The 21,793-nt window shown below is 42.4% G+C and overlaps 1 protein-coding gene across 4 annotated transcripts in view; it reads left to right on the top strand.

Moving 5' to 3' along the window:
• The window catches only part of GADL1 (glutamate decarboxylase like 1), a 142,983-nt gene that overhangs the window by 46,763 nt on the left and 74,427 nt on the right, over positions 1-21,793 (top strand). For all 4 annotated transcript variants that reach the window (XR_014494075.1, XR_014494076.1, XR_014494077.1 and 1 more), the window contains exons 5-8: positions 1,296-1,402; positions 2,400-2,515; positions 13,056-13,135; positions 13,247-13,301. Coding sequence is in view for 1 of the 4 variants with exons in the window: in XM_083376150.1 (XP_083232276.1) it covers positions 1,296-1,402; positions 2,400-2,515; positions 13,056-13,135; positions 13,247-13,301 (358 nt within the window). In the remaining 3 variants the exon portion in view is untranslated. The remainder of the gene's footprint in view (positions 1-1,295; positions 1,403-2,399; positions 2,516-13,055; positions 13,136-13,246; positions 13,302-21,793) is intronic.

Here is a 21,793-nt window from a genome sequence, read left to right on the forward strand (position 1 = left end):
ACACTTAAACAACACAATGTACTGTATTTAATAGTAGGATGTCTTATTTTCTGTTCCCTTTATATTTTTGAGCAGTATAGAACAAAAAATACTGGTCTATAGTTACCATTGTGATTGTAAATTCAATTGAAAAGTGACTTTCAGCTTTTAGTCTAGCTCTCTGGATTCTCCATAATGAGAATGTTTAAGAAATACAAGAAGAACTCTTTTCTCATATGAATATATTATATGTGCTTATTTGTTTATATTAGATATTTCTTAGATATTAGTTTAAAAGCCTTTTTTTCCCCTTTGGATTGGATTTTGATGCTTCAAATGAAAAAGTCCTTTGTCTCCTTGTAATAATTAGAAGAAAATACTGTTTTTCTCAACTGAGTTAGGACAAGGTGAATCTGGGAACATGTATCTCAACAGTTCTTGGAGCAATGTTCCTCAGCCTTTGCAACTTTAACATACATACACTTTAACTGCTGGGGTTCCCTAGCCAGTAAGTTGAAGTCCACACATTAAAATTGCCAAAGTTGAGAAACGGTGTCTTAGAGGAACTGCTTTCATTAGAAACTGTAGTCACACTGTCCTTTATTCAAAAACACAATTCTCACAACTTGTTATCACAGTTTATTCTTGTCCATGTATCCTTTCACTATAAGAAGCTTTAGATGGTAAATGAAATTCACAAACTACAAAATTGAGATTTTTTTAAAAAAAATCTCTGTGTATTAATTTTTCCACATTAATACTATTTGTAACATATAACATTGGTCAGATCAGGAATATGTAGATATTTTGTTTACCCTGAATCTACAATATTGGATGGTAGGGTGAGGGGAAATATTCAAAGTTACCATGTTAGCATATGGGTTGAGACATCACAAGGCCAGATTGTATATTAAGATTAATATAATGATATTCTTTGGAGCATAACAAATTAACAGGAATTAGATTCCAGATTCTAAAGGACTGATATAGCGCTTGAAATACAGGGCATACTTTAACAGAATAGGTGGAGAATCAGTTAATTACATGTCTATCCAGCCTCTATTATGAACTTGGGAAATGAAGTGGTAGGATTTGGTATTTAAAATTATCAACAGACTGGAGAGGTTTATAATCTCAAATTACAATTTTATGTCACCAATGTCTTTCAGATCTATTATAAAAATCTGGGCTGTACTGCAGAGTAGGAAGGAATCAATTATATACTAATATTCATGCTATCTGTTTTTTTATAATTTCATACATTTTATAAAACTCAACTAAGTAAACAGTTTCATGTCACATTTTCCTTCATTCAGATATACCTATGAAATTTCTCCAGTATTTTTACTAGTGGAAGAAGCAGTCCTAAAGAAAATGATTGAATATATAGGATGGGAAGGAGGAGATGGTATATTTAATCCAGGTAAGATGTTCCTTAATGTAAAAAGTATGACAATCTCTACATAACAACCATATGATTTATGCAAGCATTGTAGCATCCTGCATTATTTTATCTTCTGGAGCATCCTGTTGCTTATAGTGAGATAGCTCTCCATACATGTAGTTCATAAGTTAGGTTCAGGTTACAATGGCGATTGGGACCAGGATAGCCATTGGTAAGTAATGCAGTTGTAAAGTGCAACATCACTTGCATTTAATGATAGTGAATCCCAACCATCTCAGTTCCCATTGTAATGGGTCATTAAGCAGGAAGGAATAGAAGCTCCAGGTAAAGAACATGGAGGTGCCACAAAGGTGTCAGTGTGGGAATGGAAGTTTCCATGAGTGGTGGTTAGCTAGGAGAAGATCTAGAAGGCCTGACAGAGGCACTACATGGGCAGTAAAATGCTGTGGGTGGGACCAACTTACTGGAGTGAATTTTGACTTTCCTGCTGACTTCCCCCTTTGATTTTGCTTGTGGGAACCAACAGGGAAAGTCACAAATAGATCATGTGACCATGGCTCCTTGCAAAGTCATAATCAAGAGCTGGCATCCAAGCACCTAGATAGTGATCATATGACCAGGGGATGCTGAGATGGCTAGAACAGGGGTAGGCAACCATGCTGGCTTAGAAATTCTGGGAGTTGAACTCCACAAGTCATAAAAGAGCCAAGGTTGCCTTCCCCTGGGCTAGAACTACAGGGGCCAGTCATACATCCATTTTTTCAGCACCAGCATAACTTTGAACAGTTGCTGAATGAATGAATGAATGAATGTAAGTCAAGAAATACCTATATTACAAAGCCCATTCTAGTTCTTCCAATGTTATGCTGTCTGAGATTAAATGTTCTGCTTGAATACATATGACGTCCTCAATATTCAAGAAGCACTTATAGCCATACAAAATGTATAGTTGAATACTTGTACTCTTACAATTTAGAACCTGAAATATTTATTAATTTATGTAATGATTTTTAAGGTGGCTCTGTTTCCAATATGTATGCAATGAACTTGGCAAGATACAAATATTTTCCTGACATAAAAGAAAAAGGCCTTTCTGGGATACCTCAGTTGGTTCTGTTTACATCAGAAGAGGTAATTAACTTTTCTTACAACTTTTCTAGTATAGCATTTTTGAGAAGGAAAATATGCACAAAGCACTAGGATATATGTATACATACATAAAATCAAAACTAGGATATTAAAAAGGTAAGCAACATGTAATTTGATTTGAAAAAGTCTCAGCCTTACTCTCTATTAATACAGTTTTTAATGAAGAAACCAGTTCATTTTTCTTTTTGTTCTGCAGAATACCAAGTTGCTACTTTAAGTGAAGGCAGGCTAATTTCAACTCTTGTTACAATTTAAAAAGAAAAGAAATAATGATCGAATAGAAACCTCAGTTTTATGTTGGGAGAAGCTTTTTTTTGGTTACTGAATTGCTAATGAAAATTAACATCTTCCCCCAGACAACTCTGTTTTTAATTTGATAATCAGAAAAAAGTAACCCAATCCAGAGATGAGGAAGAAAGATTGTTTCTATGTCTATGTCTATGTCTATAGATTTGTTGTTTAAAGGGGATAGACATTTTGTGCTTTGGTGATTCTGCAATTTTCCTGGCACAGCAGTTTAACTACCCTTTATGTTCCTTTTGTGACCACTAACCTTGGTTGCCTTTGTTCAGGGTCACACATAATGATAAACAGTGTTATGTGGTTACAAAAATGCCAGCGTAAGACAGGGTTAATTCCCTTCCCTTTCTTTTCTTTTTCTTTTTTTCTTGCCTCTCATGCATATGAGAAGATTAGAAATGCCCATTTTCATTGAATATTTATTTATTTATTTATTAATGGGATTTATATCCCGCCCTATCTCCCGAGGGACTCAGGGCGGCTAACAACAACAAAATATACAGTTTCCCAGTATATTTGGAATAAGTAGTATCTTTTTAAAGAAAAAAAGAATAAATCAGGCTTTGAGTCCTGAAAAGTTCAGTTCTCTTCCAAGACTGGTGATTCAGTGGGCTGACTTTATGTCACTGTCGATTTTGCTGATCTCTTATTATCTGGGGCTGAAGAGGTTTGACATTTTCCAGGAATTCAGTTGCATACTTCTTTCAGTTGAACTTAATAGGTGAATGTTAGAGTACTAATAAGAAGCTATTTTGTAAAAATCACTTGTAATTCAAAGGAAACTCTGATGCCAAAATCCAAATCTCTGCTGAGTACACTTGGCTCTCTGCAGGCTTATTTCATTATTGATGTAATTCAGTAACAGAAGATTAATTATCTACCTATGTATGTTATTCACAAAACAGCACAAGTTAATGAATTCCACAGGCTTTCTGAAAGTGTCAAATTAGAAATGATTGGCTGATTGTAGCTGATGGTATATTTATGCACTTCATTAAAAATAAGGAAAAAAATACTTCCTCATCCAGAAAGGGGGACCCACCATAAGATGATTCATCTTATTAAAAATGAGACAATCTGAATAATTTTAATATATTCATAGCCACATATTGAAGTGCTGCAGATTTTTCATAATTATGTTCATTTGTAACTACATTTGTGTGAATTCTCTGGGAAAAAACTGAATTAATTAACCACCTGGCTTTACCTGCTGTATACAAATAAACAATTTAAGACTTTGTTCACCATTGTTGGCAAATATATTAACCCTTAAATAACACTATTCTGGAACGAAGCTCGTTGTGCTAGTGATTTAATTCCTTGTTAAGACACTTATGGATAAGGTGCACCAGGATGGAACGATGTTGCAAGAGCATTCAGTTGTGGTGTATGCCCTATGGTTTGTGCAGGCTGTGGATTCAACCATTGATCATTGTTGGGAATTGCGTTGTCATTGACAAGAGGTGATGCAGTTTGAAGTGCTGGCACACCTGTGTTGTGGCGTTGAATAGGTGCAGGTCTCTGCAGGCTTGGGGTCTGGGTGCTGTTCGTAGGAAGCACGGTTGATGCACCTGTGTTGCTTTGAAGAAGAGGTTTAGGCCCTGGCAGGCGCGGGACTTCTGTGCTGTTTGTGAGAAGCACAGCTGACGCGCCTGTGTTTTGGCGTTGAGGAGGTGTACGTCCTTGCAGTTCTGTGGTCTCTGACTGGTGAGTGGGAAGTGCCAAAGATGCACTTGTGCTGTGGTGTTGAAGGGGTGCAGGCCCTTGTAGTTCTGGGGTGACTGTGATGTTTGTAGGCAGTGTGGAAGATGGCTCTGCATCGTTGGAAACATTATGCTGTAACACATATTGATTGGTGCGTTCCATTGGATCTTCCACTTCTATTGGGGTGGAACAATCTACCTCGGTGCTTTCCTTTGCTGCCTGTTCATAGACATTCAGCTTTGCCAGGGCAGCTGCTTGTTCCTTATCTATTTGCAGAAGTTTCATTTGGGCTTCCTCCTTTGCTTGACGGGCTTTCTCCTCTGCTTGGTGGGCCTTTCTCTGGGCTTCCTCCTCTGCTTGACGGGTCTCCTCCTCTGCTTGGCGGGTCTTTCTCTGGGCTTCTATTTCAGCTTCCTTCTTGGCAAAGGATGCAAGCACGTCCTTTTCTTCTACAAGCGCACGAGCCTCTAGTAGCTTGTCATGTATCGTTGAAGCCCTGGAGCAAGAGGATCTAGCAGAGCATGCTGTGCATCTACTTGATGTAGACCTATGAGATCTGGTCTCTTGCAGGTCTGCAATATGGATTTTTGCTTTATTCTTTGCATCTTGCACTAGGAGATCACTTTGCTGGTTCAGATCCTCAATTTTAATTAGTTCTGTTGAGGAATCATCTACATTAAAGTCTATCAAAAAACCTATGCATTTTTTAGACTGCCGCTGATAACGTACATAAGCTGTAGATAGGCGATCTATAGAGTCTCTCAATTCAGCAGGATTACCATTAAGACTCAGCAAAATTGTCATGGTGTGTGTGGTGCTGTCCCACAGCTCTGACAATTCATTGGAAAGTTCATCCTTAGTTGCCTCATAATTTTCTATGAGTTTCTGGGTTGGTTTTATTGTACGCTTGGGTCTTACAACTTCTTGGTTCAAATTAGGCTCATCTGATTGAACCAGCTCTTCTGGATCAATGGGACACTCTGCCATGGTTAGGATAGATGCAGAAAATTTCCTAGATATTTTTGACTAATTCGATGAACTTCACTCTTTGACCACCAGGGGGCGCCGTCTTTGGGTTCAGAGACTTCAGGGAAGTTCACCCTTTGACCACTAGGGGCACCTTCTGCGTGGTTAGGGACTTCAGGGAAATTCACCCTTTGACCACTAGGAGCACCTTCTGTGTGGTTGGGAACAGGCCTTTTATTGTTGAGCAGCCACTTGGGTGCTGCTTGCGTAGATGGGTGCTAGTGGGATTGGGTAGGATTGCTTTGCTTTGATACTTGCCTTTCAGATAAAAACACTTGCTTGGCTTGACATAGGTGTGAATCAGTGCTTCTCTTTGTCACTATACTTCTGCTGACAGTTTAAACATTTCAGTTTGGCCACCATTTGTCTCCTGCATTCCTAGGGTAGGGGCTCTTTTCCTTGGCAGACCCAAGAGTTGGTTACCAGTGACAACTAATAGCTTTATTGCCTATTTTTATGACTGTGTTCAGCAGTCTTAGGAAACAAAGAGAGCTTAATAAACTAGCAGACTTTTTCCATTTGAGTAAGAATTCAGCTTTGAAACAAATTGGTTTGCAAAGGTAAATCACTGATCTTCTGAGACAAGACAGACAGGAAATTTTAAAACTTGCATTTGGTTTTAATTTAATTTTAATTTAATTTAATTTTAATTTATTGAGATTTTTATACCGCCCTTCTCCCAAAGGGACTCAGGGCGGTTCACAGGGCATAAATATAAACACCAATACAAACATTAAAAAATAATTAAATTAATGCCCAAGTTAAAACCAGAATACTAAAACAAACCAATAAAAAACCCAAGTACCCCCATCAGGCCAGACCCGCTAGTTCAAATAAATGGGTCTTCAACCCGCGACGGAAGGATCGGAGGTCTGATGCCATCCGGAGCTCGACCGGCAGTTGATTCCATAACGCCGGAGCACCCACAGAGAAGGCCCTCCCCCTGGGGGCCACCAGTCGACATTCCTTGACAGGAGGCACCCTGAGGAGGCCCTCTCTGTGGGCGCGCACAGGGCGGAGGGGAGTCGACGCCGGCAGCAGGTGATCCTCGAGGTATCGCGGACCCATGCCATGTAGGGACTTAAAGATCATAACCAAAACCTTGAACCTTACCCGGAAGACAACTGGCAACCAATGCAGCTCACGGAGCAAAGGTGTAACATGGGAGTACCGGGAAACTCCCAAGACAACTCTCGCGGCCGCATTCTGTACCAGTTGGAGCCTCCGAGTAGTCTTCAAGGGAAGTCCCATGTAGAGAGCGTTACAGTAGTCTAGGCGAGAGGTCACGAGCGCATGAGTGACCGTACACAAGGCCTCCCGATCCAGATAGGGCCGCAACTGGCGCACCAGGCGAACCTGGGCAAAAGCCCCCCTAGTCACGGCCACTATGTGATCCTCCAAAGTGAGTCGTGAATCTAGGAGGACTCCCAAGTGAATCTAGGAGGACTCCCAAGCCCTATCCACAGGGGGTAAAAGCTCACCCCCCATAGAAAGAGGTGGAACATCCCAGGTGTCTCGGGAAGCCGGAATGTACAGCCACTCAGTCTTGTCAGGGTTGAGTTGAAGTCTGTTCCTCCCCATCCAGACCCGAACCGCCTCCAGGCAACGGGACATCACAGCGAGGGCATCACTGGGGTGGTTTGGGGTCGAAATAAAAAGTTGGGTATCATCAGCATATTGATGATACCCAACTCCAAAACCACGAATGATCTCACCCAGCGGCTTCATATAGATGTTGAACAGGAGAGGCGAGAGGACCGACCCCTGAGGAACTCCACAAGCGAGAGTCCTAGGGGTCGACCTCTGCCCCCCTGCCAACACCGACTGCGAGCGTCCCAGGAGATAGGAGGAGAACCACTGAAAAACCGTGCCTCCCACTCCCAATCCCCTGAGACGCTGCAGCAGGATACCATGGTCGATGGTATCAAAAGCCGCCGAGAGGTCTAATAGGACTAGGACAGAGGAATACCCCCTATCCCGAGCCCTCCAGAGATCATTCACCAGAGCGACCAATGCCGTCTCCGTGCTGTGCCCGGGCCTGAAACCCGATTGGTAAGGGTCCAGATAATCCGCTTCATCCAGGACCAGAGGGAGCTGATGCGCCACCACACTCTCAACAACCTTCGCAAGAAAGCGAAGGTTGGAGACTGGACGGAAGTTGTTCAATACAGCTGGGTCCAAGGCAGGCTTCTTGAGGAGAGGTCTCACCACCGCCTCCTTCAAGACGGTGGGGAAATAACCCTCACTCAAAGAAGCAGATATAACCGCCTGGAGCCAGCCTCGTGTCCTCTCCCTAGCTGCGTAAACCAGCCAAGAAGGGCACGGGTCCAATAAGCATGTGGTGGAACTCAGCTTCCCCATAATCCTGTCCACTTCATCAGGGGTCACAGAATCGAACTCCTCCCAGATAACATTGACAAGACCGCCCGTGTCCTGATCGTCAGACTCTGCCCAGCTGGAGTCCAAACCGGTCCGAATCCGAGCGATTTTATCCGACAGATGTTGACCAAACTCCTCGGCACGACCCTGAAAGGGATCCTCCCTCACCTCCTGATTAAGAAGGGAGCGAGTCACCCTAAACAAGGCGGCCGGGCGATTGTCTGCGGACGCGATGAGGGTGGAGAAGTAATTACACCTCGCCTCCCTCATCGCAGCGAGATAAGACCTAATGTAGGTTCTTAACTGCAATCGGTCGGGTTCAGATCGGCTGGACCTCCAGCAGCTCTCTAGGCCCCGTTTCCGCCGCTTCATCTCCCGGAGCTCCGCGGAGAACCATGGAGCTCGCTGGGATCTGCGCCGGGTCAGGGGCCGCAAGGGTACAACCCGGTCGAGTGCCTCAGTGGCTGCCCTTTCCCAGGCTTCCACTAAGGCATCCGCCGAGCTGTGAGCAATGGAGGCAGGTGGAGACCCCAGCGCCGCTTGGAATCTCTCAGGATCCATTAGGCGTCTGGGGCGGTACCATCTAGTTGGCTCCGTACCTCCATGGCGAGGGGTGGCAAAATGGAAGACCAGCCGCAGGAGGTGATGATCGGTCCATGACAGGGGCATAGTAAGTGGAAAGCCCCCACCAAGATCATCCAACCACCGTCCAGATAAGAAAATCAGGTCAAGGGTGTGGCCTCCCTCATGAGTTGGCTCAGAAATTACCTGCGTCAGGTCCATGGCCGTCATGGAAGCCATGAACTCCCGAGCAAGCTCAGATGAACCTCCCAGGGATGGTAGGTTGACGTCTCCCAAAACTATAAGTTTGGGGAACTCAACCACCAACCCTGAGAGGACATCGAGCAGCTCGGGCAGGGCTGCCGCTGTGCGACTAGGCGAAATGTACACGAGCAGCAAGCCCAACTGCGCCCCAGAGCCAAATCTCATAAAGAGAGACTCACACCCGACTATCTGAGGAACGGTGGTCTCCCGCGGACATAAGGTCTCCCTAACGATCACCGCCACTCCCCCACCCCTACCCTGAGCTCGAGGCTGGTGTAGCACCCGGAAGCCTGGTGGGCAAAGATCAACCAAAGGGACCCCACCCTCTGGGCCCAACCAAGTCTCCGTGATGCAAGCCAGGTCCGCATGCTCACCCTCAACTAAATCCCTAATGAGGGGAGCTTTGTTGACCACGGACCTGGCGTTCAGGTACACCAGCCGGAGCTCAGGAGGCTGCACATCCTCGCTCCCGGAACCTCGGGAAAGAAGCAGAGGGTCGGAGCGCCCCACCGCTTGCAAATAGCGGAGACAGCGCTCCCGGTAACGATATGGCCCCCTGTCTATCCGCCTGCTGCCATTCCCCGTCGTGGGAATTGGTAATCCCACGACCCGCTCATGAGCCCCGGAGACAACGACCCCTCGTTCTCCCCCCGCGCGGTCAGACCCAAGTCTGGCCTGAACTATGGTTGATTGGCCGCCCCCCAAAGCCAAACAACCCCTATCACCCACCCCCCTCCCCAACCCCGTAAAAATTTTTGATAAAATCAAAATCAGGGGCCTCTTGTTACATTTATGTTGACGGCCCCTACCCCTGCCCAGCCATCTCTCAGAGACCCAGAACTCGGGCCCTTCATCGAGGTTAGAATTTAAAGAGGCGGGTCGCACCCAGGCGAGGGGGGCACCCCTGAGGGCGAGCAAGTCCGTGCTAGTATATTGTCGCATGTTAGTCCAGCAAGTCCAGAATAGGTAGTCCTGGAGATGATCAAGTCCATAGGAGGGTCGAAGGCCGGAAAAGAAAATATCTGGATCCACACCCAGCTGCACTGCCACTTAGCTGGGTGCCCCAGTAAACAGGTCACCCCCACCCTCTCACGGCAAGTTGCAACTCTGTACCTGGGGATGGTCAAAGATATACTCTGGGTAGGCATGCCCCATAGAGCTCCCACCTCTATGGGGCTGCAAATGTAAAAGTCAGCCACTCTCCCACCATGGCTGATACCCAGGACCGACCAAATCCAAAGGGGAGAGGGGAAACTTGGAGATTGTAAACAAACAGCCTCTCTTGCAATTAAAACATTGTAACATTCAAGCAATCAATCGGAGTGAGCAGAAGCTCATTTCTTTTTCAAAGCTTTTCCAAATCTCTTTAAATCACTAGAAATCCAATGGCAAATGAGGCAGTAAGATTTTAACAGGCCTTTTGGCTGGCTTCCTTAGAAAGACAGGAAGAAACAAACAGTTCACAGAAGCTTAATCCTGAAAACAGGCTCTGCCACTTACAGAGTCAGCTTTTTTACTGTAGGCATGCACATTTTAGAAGCAGCTGGAAAGAATTCAAATTACATTTCCTGACTGAGCTTGATTGTAGGAAAACATACGCAGCCAGTAAGAATTAATTGCTGTCTTTGACTTCTTATTTGCAGACAACATACACAATGCAGCCAGTAAGATTAATTGCTGTTATTTGACTTAAGCTTGTTGCAGATAACATGCATACACAATGGATTGCAGGCAGTAAAAATTAATTATTGTCTTTTGACTATTCTGGAACGAAGCTCGTTGTGCTAGTGATTTAATTCCTTGTTAAGACACTTGCTGGTCTGTTTAAGCGAATTTAGTCACATTTAACGGCCCTTTCCAGACAGTGAACTCGTAAAGTACCTGGTTCATCTGAAATACCTTTATTTTGCATGTAGAAGAAAATTAAAGCAGAGAAGGTGTGGTTAAGTGAAGTCTGGATGGTACTTTAAGGTCAAAAGACAGTAACAGGATTATTGTCCGCATGGCTTGTGTTCAGATGTTACAATGGAGGATGGAACACAAGGGAACAAGGAGAAGGGGGAAGTCCAACCCAGAAGGGGTGGATCCTAGTACAGCATCATGAGCAGGATAGGAAATACATCACAAAGGGGAAAGGTGCTGGTAGACCCAATTAACATATTATAATTTCCCAAAACAGCCACGTGGTGGCAGCACAAACACTAAAGATTTGCTCTATTTCCTTTGCTTTTAAAGAGGAAGATCCATTGTTTTACTAAAAAGATCTCAAGTCTCATAGACTTTGGGGACCATTTGGGAACTCTGTGCACCTCTACAGACTTTTTTGGGATTCATCACTGAATCAAGTCAATAATTAAAAGTACCTATGAGCATGCAATGTGCACTATTTAATGTGAAAATTGTAGATACAGGGCTTTTCAGGTGTTCTATTTTTCTAGTTGTTCTTGAAATTGAATCCAATTTCTCCAAGGAATGCAATATAAATTAACCTAAATGATTTTATATTCATTAAATATGACAGCCAGTGTAAAACCCAGTATCATTTTGTTTGGCAGTCATGTTCAATGAAGCACATATGATTTAGTGATACAGCATAGGCACAGAGATCAACAATATGATTAAACCTCTGGGCCATTTGGATGTTGCCATTCCTTGCTTTTATTCTGAATGCCTGTGAGTAAAAGGACCCACTAATTTCTGAGTATTTCTACTTTTGAAATATTGTATAGGTGGTAAATGCCATATGCTGATAGATTTCTTTATTGTTTACATCAGTTTGGGAGAACCGGTAGCTAAATTTACCTGAATTCGGAGAACCGGCTGGGTTCTAGAAGTCCAGTCTAGACCTCAAAGGCCTGGAGGAGGCCTTCCAGGCCTAGAACTGTCCACCAGAAGTGCAAGGATACCAGTTCCGGAAGTCCGTTCTAGGCCACGGAGGCCTGGAGGAGGCATCGGAGCTTGGAGGAGGCCTCCCAGGCCTAGAATAGCCCAATAGAAGTGTGTAGATGCCACCTCCTGAAATCCATTCTAGGCACTGGAGGCCTAGAGGAGGTCTCCCAGGCCTAGAACGGTCCACCGGAAATGCATGATGCCACTTCTGGAAGTCCATTCTAGGCATCGGATGCCCAGGCCTGCATCATATATGAAAACCGGTTGTTCAGGTATTTGAATCCACTGATTTACATGCTATTCTTGTTTGATATAAAATATGTGTGCATATTTCCATGACAAAACAGAAATTTTGTATCCCAGTAACTGAAAAATAAAAGAAAAAAATACAGTCCTTGGCCAATATGTTCTTGTGGTCATTGAAGGATAAGAACTACTTTTCAGAATCAGGAGCATCACCTTGAAATGATAAGAAAGGCTTTGGGTCTCATGAGCAGGGAGAAATAAAGATTATTTTATTTGTCATAAAGATTTGAGTCAAAAAGCTTTCTAATATTTCATGATAAGCCTTTCAGTAACTATTAAAAATAGTTAATAGAAATAGCTTTCTCATGAAACTGACCACATAATGTTTTTTTTAATATGTTCATAAATAGGATCCTTTGCCAGCTTGTTTTTGATTGACTTTTGGAAAATATATTTAAAATTATTCCAGGCTTTTTTTGAGGCATAGCTGGCTAATGTTTTTGTTGCCTCAGTTTCAGATATGAAGTACATATACTCAGGAAATATTTTCTCCAGAAAGAGTAATCTGTCAGTATAGCTAATTTGCTGGCTGACAAAAAAGGAGGAATAGATCAAGAGAGAGATTAAGTTATTTAAACCATGTCCGCACCTAACACACTATTCTAATGCTAGTTCAGAATTAGATCTGCTTAAGACTGATTTTATTAATTACCAAAACAATGATTTCATTTCCTAGTTTACCCACTTGAATGTATTTTCTAAAATGATTGACTTCAATATTTTAACGATTTTAGTCAACTTAATATTAAGTCAGCTGGTACTGACTAGTTTGGCTTTTCAAATTACTTTGATTTTGATTGTTTTGTTTGAAATAAGATCAAATAACAAATAAAATCCAATGTAGTATTTCTAATTGAAGCTTGTTTCTACAAACAATTTAGAACCCAGAATATCTTATCAATGACAATGATATAATATCTGTAATTAGAAAACTTGATAAAATCAGCAATGGGCTGCTTTAATATCTGTCACATAATCAGATTAAATGTTAAGAAAGAGAAATAGAGGGAGGTCACCAAGATAGAAAGCTAATAATAATAAAGAGGATTTTCATTCAACATGACTATTTTTCACATATTTTGCTTTTACATAGTGTCACTACTCAGTGAAGAAGGCAGCTTCCTTTTTGGGAATTGGCACACAAAATGTTTACTTTGTCAAAAGTGATGACAGGTAAGGATTCTACCACCATTGAAATGATCCAATCCATTTGATAATGCAATATTGCTGTAAGCAACTAACCTGTTGAACATAACTGAAAAGTTTTATATCTGCGTCCCATAGAGGTAAGATGATTCCTGAGGAACTGGAGAAACAAGTCCAGCAGGCAAGGAGTGAGGTAAGAGGGGGAGACTACATGAGAGTCTATATGTGAATTTTGGGGAAAGTGAACCTTTGGGCACTTTGCTTGGAAGTGAGCAGAAACGTGGAGTAAATACAAGTTAAAGCAGAATAGTACACATGGGACAATGTTTTCAGTTTACAGATTGGTCAGTGGGGCTGCCCAAATCATCTAGAACAGGGGTAGGCAACCTTCTCTTTTTTATGACTCCTGGATTTCAATTCCCAAAATTCCTGAGCCAGCATGGCTGGCTCAGGAATTTTGGGAGTTGAAGTCCACGAGTCATAAAAGAGTCAAGGTTGCCTACCCCTGATCTAGGGCATTGATTTGCTTTGAAGTATCCCTTCAAAATTGTTCTGCTACATAATGCAACCTTCTTCCCCCTTTTACATAGTGAAAATGCTTTGAATTGTATCACTCAGCACTTTTAGAAGCTGAAAAAGTTGAAGAAGGAGGCTGCCTCAGCAGCACGTAATGTTTTAGTAATGCAACTTGGATTGTTGCTTTAGTATGCCTTAATCAAGGTGAAGCATCTCTATCTTGCATAGATCTGTTGCAGTAAGTCACATTTTCAAAGGCTTTGATTTGCAGAACAAGTTTTTCAGAGGATCAAAATGCTGGGTATGTTTACAATATGGCAGAGACTGAGAACATCAAAGATCCTTATATTCTATCCTATTAGAACATTTTTGAGGTCTTTCAATGTTAGGAAAACAATAGGAAGAAAGCATAGGTTCTTGCTTTAGCTTTATATTTTATTGTAATGCATAATGATAAGGGAAAAGGTGACCCTGAAGTATTCTAGTTCACCCTCGGTATTATTTTCTTATTTCAAAACAGTCTCAAATTGACATTAAAATGACTAATATTGCAATTCCTCTTGTTGTCTATTTCACTGCTAAGGTCAAAGATAAGGAATGTCTCATTTATTCTGGTGCTTTAAGATTGTTGAGAATACCTGCTTTAACAGTGTTCATTATTTGATCAGAAATTTCATCCAATATGCACAGATATTAGAAATAAGAAATAAAAGTAGAACCTACCTATTTTTGAAAAGCAAACCAGTTTTTCTGTCTTGGATTAAAATTTTTTTTGCCAAAGAATATTCTATTCACTGTCTAAAGAAAATATCGATAAAACTTTTATTACTTTAAATGAAAATATTTGCAGGGTTGTCCTGTGTTTTTAAAAATAATAATCATCCATAGTGAAAATTAACTTGAAATGGAAATTATAAGCAGTTGAAAGATTATTTTATCTCATTTGAGGGCCTATAAAAATAATATGTTAATCTTATTTTATAAACACAATATCATACATTCATAAAATTGGAATTCAGATGATTGTTGTACATCTAGCACTAGGGACAAGTAATATTTATTTTGTTGCATCACAGATTATAGGGAAGACAGTATTTCTATAATCTTTTGGAAGTAACCATGTGAAGATGTCACAACAGAAGGATCTGAAAGTCCCAAATTACTCTTTAAAAATGGCATAATGTCTATGCCAATAGCAAGATAAAAATATAAGCATAGGAAATATGTTGTCTTTAAAGATCTCTCGGTTTTGTGGTCTGAATACAATCACAAATAAGTTTCAAACTGCTTTAGGAAGCATAAATACAAGGCTGCTTTCATATTTTTTAAATTCATAAGAGATTAGTTTGACCTAACATGAAGAGTGGAGACAAGAAAGGGAATGAAATTTTCTAATGCACAGGGTGTCTTTCCCCCCCCAACTGACATATGTCAGTACCATTGAAGTATTTTAAAATATTCATCAGTAAAAATATATATTGTTATGTATTGGGCTTGTGGTATTACACCATGTGCGTTGCTGGAGAGCTAACTCCAGCAACGCAGACAGGCCGTCTCTGGTCCTGCAATTGGTCAGCCCCAGGTGGCAAGCACAGGTTCAAACCTATTGGCTGCCACCTTAGGGCTAGGCTATATATTGTGGCTGGGTGCGGCCCAAGCTCAAGTACAGTTCCAGCAAGAATAAAAGAAAGAGTTTCTCTGTACTCAGCCTTGTGTCATCATTCCTGCTCACCAGAGCCCACAACTTAACAGTGGTGATGAGGATGGGATCCTGCTTCTCTGTTTAAAAGGCTGAAGTCAACGAGGGGTCGGCAGTCCACGCTGGAGGGAAGAGGCATTTCCCCCCACTCTCTTGGCCGGCTAGTAAAGCCACACTAGTGGCCACGTGCTCATTGGACACATTTCCTGAGCCTAAGAAACAGGATCCAAGAACGCAGGAATTGAGAAAAGATGCCAAAGGTTGGCAAACTCAGAGAGTTTGATGTAAAGCATCCAGAAGAATGGCCGTCTTACCTCTCGCAAGTGGAGAACTATCTATGAGCAAACCAAATTGCAGAGGAAGGCCTAAAAGCCGCCACATTGCTGTGCGTGTGTGGACCAGCAACTTTTGACCTAGCAGAGAATCTTTTTGCGCCGACGCCCATTGAAGCAGAATCGTTTGCAGACCTTAAGAAGAAGCTGACCGGGCAATTTCAGCCCAAGATGTCGGACATGGCGTGGCGTTTTAAATTTGACCAAAGAGTGCAGCTACCTGGAGAGATAGCTTCAGAGTTTATCGCGGGCCTAAGCAGGCCGCATGCCTTTGCAAGTTCTCAAACTTAGAGGAACGACGAAGAGACCGGCTCGTTTGTGGCCTTCGAGACAGAACCCTCCAGCAGAGACTGTTTGCTAGACCCAATCTCACATTCTCCAAGGCACAGGACGAGGTCATGGCCGACGAAGCTGCCGGGGGTGCAGTGCAGACAATTCAGCCCACCAAACCTTCAATGGTTGAAGATTCCGTCCATCTTGAGGTCGCCAAATGCATTGGAGAATCTTCAGAAGATAAAGAACCTGAAATCAAGCTCCAAAGGCAACCAAATGGACAAAACTGCGGCAGCCACCAACGAGAGAATGATTACAAGGCAGTTCTCTTACCTAGATGTAAGGGGTGTGGAGGCAACCATCTTCGTGCCAATTGCAGATTTCGCTCAGCCATGTGTAGAGCTTGCGGAAGGACCAGCAACATCGTGGTGGTTTGCAGAGCCCACCAAAGAGACAGGCCAGCGAAACACCCGTCGGAGGAACCGACTAGGAGAGGTACTAGGGCTCAGGGTCCAGTTAGTGTGTGGTTCTTCAGAAGCCGGAGAAGTGTTTGCCACACCAGGGCTCATCGCCTCCTCAAGCCTAAACTCAAGCTCTCGGTAGAGCTACAAGGAGTTCCATGTAAGATGGAGTTGGACTCCGGCTCAGCAGTATCAATCATTTTGCAAGACACATTCAACTTTGTGTGTAGGCGCAGTAACAATTGGGCTAAACTAAGACCCTCAGATATCATTTTAACAGATTTTCAGAACACTCATGTTAAAGTTAATGGTAAAATTTTAAGGGTTTTGGGGGCACCTGGATGTAATAGTAGTAGAGGGCCAAAGAACAAGTCTTATTGGACTTTGATCGGTTTGATGCTTTAGGTATTCAAATTACAGGCCTTAACCGGACACAAACTGCAGACCTCATGACTGTTTGCGAAGAATTCGCTGATGTTTTTGATTCAACCCTGGGGACTTATACTGGCCCGCCAATTTCTTTTAAGTTAAATCCTAATGTTGTGCCAATTAGGATTAAGCCTCGCAGGGTCCCCTTTGCCCTAAAGCACAAAATTGATTCCGAAATCGATAAGCTAGTAGAACAGGGTGTATTACAGCCTGTTGATGGGGGGGGAGTGGGAAACTCCTATAGTCACCCCACTGAAGTCCAACGGGGAAGTTCGCATTTGCGCTGATTATAAATGCACATTAAATAAGGCTCTTAATCAACATGCTTACCTGGTTCCTGTAGTCAACCATATTTTAGCCTCCTTGCAAGGGGGAACAATTTTTGCTAAACTTGATTTAGCACTGGCATATCAGCAATTCCCGGTTGATGAGGCCACAGCCACGGCTCAAACAATAGTAACTCACAGAGGGGCATTCAAAGTCAAACGCTTACAGTTTGGAATCAGTGTTGCACCGGGTATTTTCCAAGGGATTATGGAATGCACACTTAAGGGTATTCAGGGTGTCTGCCCTTATTTTGATGATGTTCTCATTGCCGGGGAATCCCCAGAAGTGTTGGCCAGTAGGCTCAGGGCTGTTTTGCAGAGGCTCCGCGATGCAGGCCTCAAATTGAAGAAAAACAAATGTAGTATTGGGGTCTCATCAACGGAATTCTTGGGGTTCCGTATCGATGCTAATGGAATTCACCTTGCTGATTCAAAAGTGAAGGCCATCAAAATGGCTCCAAGGCCAAAATCAAAAGGAGAGCTGCAAGCATTTTTGGGCCTCCTACATTTTTATCACACATTCCTACCTCATAAGGCTGCAATAGCAGAGCCCCTCCACAGGCTGCTTGATAAAAAAGCCCCTTGGAAATGGACTAACTTACACGAAAAAAGTTTCCAGGATCTGAAAGCCCTTCTATCAGAAAATTCCATTGTAACTCATTACATAGAGTCTAAACCTGTATGTCTTGCATGTGATGCATCTCCCTATGGGGTGGGGACAGTCTTAAGCCACAAAGAGAAAAATGGGAAACAGTTTCGTATTGCATTTTACTCTAGGACTTTATCTTCTGCTGAGCGCAATTATGCACAGATTGATAAAAACACCTTGGCCATAGTGGCTGGTGTTAAGAAATTTCATGATTATTTATATGGCAGGGATTTCACTGTCTACAATGACCACAAACCTCTCTTGGGGTTGTTCACAACAGACAAACAAACTCCCCACATACTATCTCCAAGAATGTTGAGATGGTCTATATTTTTGTCTGCATACAATTTTAAGTTAATTCATAAACCAGGAAAGGAAATGGGCCATGCAGATGGCCTCAGCAGACTACCACTAATGGATCCTGATCCAGCTCCTGCTGCTAAAATATTGTCCATTCAGGACTTACCTGAGTTTCCCCTCCACGCAGGGGATATTGCTGCTGAAACTGCCACAGATAAAATTCTGAGTAGAGTGTTGTCATGGGTATACACGGGCTGGTTGGAAAAAAGTCTAGGCTCTGAATTTCAAAGTTATTTTGTCAGGAGACATGAGTTGTCTGCACACAAGGGCTACATTTTATGGGGCAATAAAGTCATAATTCCCACTTCATAGATGGACAGAGTCTTACACTCTTTACATGAAGGCCATCCAGGCATTGTCAGAATGAAAGCCTTAGCGAGAAGCTACCTTTGGTGGCCTGGCCTGGATAAGGCTGTAGAGGATGAAGTTCATGGTTGCTATACATGCCAGCAATCTAGGCCTGAAATGCCTCAGGCCCCAGTTCACAGGTGGAAGTAAACGCATACCCTCTGGTCTAGGGTTCACATAGACTACGCTGGGCCTTTTCAAGGACAGCTTTTCCTGATAGTAGTGGATAGCCACTCAAAATGGCTGGAAGTAGTTCCAGTTCCTAATATGACTATTGCTAGGACCATCCAGATGCTGAGAAAACTCTTTGCAACACATGGGTTGCCTGACGTTTTAGTTTCTGATAATGGGGCTCAATTCACTGCTACTGAGTTTCAGGCTTTTCTTAGAGCTAACCTCATCAGACATGCTACATCTGCACCATTTCATCGTTCTTCAAATGGACAAGCCGAACGCATGGTGAGGACAACAAAGGAGGCACTCAAGCATATTATCACAGGTGACTGTCATCACAGATTGGCAGATTTTTTGCTCTGCCAGCATTCTACGCCCTGCACTGCTATAGATAAAAGTCCTGCTGAGCTACATTGGGGAAGTCGTTTGATTACTAAACTGGACAGGTTGCATCCAGACAGAGTGGCATAAGAAGCCTCTCGACCAAAACCTCCGAGGGGGCTGCCAATGGGCAATTGGGTTTGGGCCAGAAACTATGAGCCAGGGAATTTATGGGTTCCTGGTCAAGTAACCAAGGCATCCGGACCCCTGTCTTATGAAGTGGGGTTGGAGGGAGGGTGACTGGTCAGAAGACACATCGACCAACTCAGGAAAAAGTTTCCAGCACGGTCACTAAGTGAGGACTGTGGCATAAGTTCCTCCTGAGGTCCTCAAGCTGGTACCCAAGCCAGCCTACACCAGAACCACCAGGGTTTTCCCTTCTCAGCAGAAGTTGAATCTGAGGAAGAACCAGCCAAGTGCAACATGGAACTCCTGACCAGGCGAGCCAGCCAAATCTCAGCAACTGCTGTGCCTACTCTGCAGAACGGACTGACTCTGGGGTGGGCCAACCTGGTGAGGCCAGCCAGAGCGTTTCAATCCCCCTGGACAATGGAGCACAAGGGGACATGGGTCTACCCATCCCACTGGGTAAGCTGGTAGACCACAAGGCGAGAGGAACTCCAAGGCATTCTTCCAGGCCACACAAACCTCCGGCATATCTCACAGACTATATTGTAAAATAAAGTGATATATAGCGTTGTGACAATTGTACCACTACCTACAGAAATTGGGGCATTTTGAAACTGCCTGTACTGTTTGTAAGCATGTTCATGAGACATTGTTTAATCTCATTGTAGTCCTTACTGCATTGGCAAGCCGTTTTAGCCGTTGTTTAATCTCATTGTAGTCCCTACTACAAGGGCACGTCTGTAAAGGTCGCCTAATGTCATTGGAGCCACCTTGAACTTATAAGCATTATTAATTATTATTTTGTTATTATTTTATTATGGTTGTTGGGAGTGATTCATAAGTCTTGACTGCTGTTAAGCTTATTAAGAAGTATTATAGCCTGATCTTAGGAGGGAGGGGTGTTATGTATTGGGCTTGTGGTATTACACCACGTGCGTTACTGGAGAGCTAACTCCAGCAACCCAGACAGGCCGTCTCCGGTCCTGCAATTGGTCAGCCCCAGGCAGCAAGCACGGGTCCAAACCTATTGGCTGCTACCATAGGGCTTGGCTATATATTGCGGCTGGGTGTGGCCCAAGCTCAAGTACAGTTCCAGCAAGAATAAAAGAATGAGTTTCTCTGTACTCAGCCATGTGTCATCATTCCTGCTCACCAGAGCCCACTACTTAACATATATGACATTTTTTTCAGCTAGCTTCAGGATTACAAGGCACAGGGAAAAACATTTTTTATAATACAAGCTTACTGCTCTCCCCATTTACTGCTAAAGTAAGCTTAAAAACCTATTTAAAGTTATATCAGAGCTAGAAGAATTTTGTTCTTTTGGTTTCAGGAGATATTATTTTTCATCTATGTTCAGTATTTCAGTAACTCAAAAGTTACTCTAATCAATAGTTCACTGCAATGAAAACTTACAGATATTGTCTTGGGAGGATAATTTTCATTAATTTGATGTTTTTGCTTTTGGCTTTTGGAAAGACAGCATTTTATTATTTTATAGAAGAATCTGTGTGTGTGTCCTGGTTATCGCAGATGGCTATGTCTGAAACAAACTAAATACTAAAAAATGTAACGATAATGTATGAATGAGCAGTTAGCTGAATAACAATGTTTTAGGTAATGTACTAACAAATCCTAAAATCAATAACAAATATCCTGAACTTGATATTTGAAAGGATTAGAAGTTTACTTATGGTTTTATCCATTTCAGGTCAGATTTTCATATCCAGGTGAACATTCATTGATTTCATAAACCACTGTTTCTTTCCCTAACTTCCTTTTCCAAGTCCACTTATTGTGCCAGTAGCTGTTAATAAATTCTTTCTTAAAGGAAGGATATGGCACCTATAGCTTCAGAGTCAACAGGTTCTTTAAGTTCCATATACTACTTCTAACATATACAATAATTTGTAAGGTGGGATTAAATTGCCAATTACTTCTGATTCTTTCTTTTTTTGGATCAATCTCTTTCTTAAGAAACTCCCATGGTAATTAAACTATTATTTCAGGTTTCAGTCATATTGCATCTTCTTTCAGGGTTAAATATGAAGTGCACTTCCAGTAATTACATTCACTGATTGCTCATCATTCTATGTTCATTCTTCATCCACTCTTGCCCTTCCACATTGACAGGGGTATGTACAGATAAATACAGCAGGTGCTTGATTTGTTATTTAAAATAACAAATTTTATTCCTTTTAACAATTACAAAGCTGTATACAATTCAGTTAAGCTAGAAATAAACTGTTCAGTTTTAAAACATTTACAGGAAAAATGGATAAGTTACTAACTTCTCACACAAATAAAATCATATAATTGGAAAGGACTCTTTAGAATATCAAATCCAACTCCCTGCTCAGCACATGAATCCAAATTAAAGTATTCTCAGAGGATGGCTATCTAGCCTCCCCGTGAACCTAACTAGGCATTTCTTTCCCTCCTAATGTTTAGTCAGAATTTGCTTTCCTGTAACTTAAACTTGCTTTCCTGTAATCCAATGTCATGCATTCTGGAATAATGGAAGGGTGCATGTGTGCACGCATGTCAATCTGTGTGTCAAAACAAGCATCATGATCTTGTCTGTTTTAACTTTTCTCTTCAATGGATT

Source organism: Vipera ursinii, assembly GCF_947247035.1.
Source record: "Vipera ursinii genome assembly, chromosome: Z".
Taxonomy (NCBI): Eukaryota; Metazoa; Chordata; class Lepidosauria; order Squamata; family Viperidae; genus Vipera; species Vipera ursinii.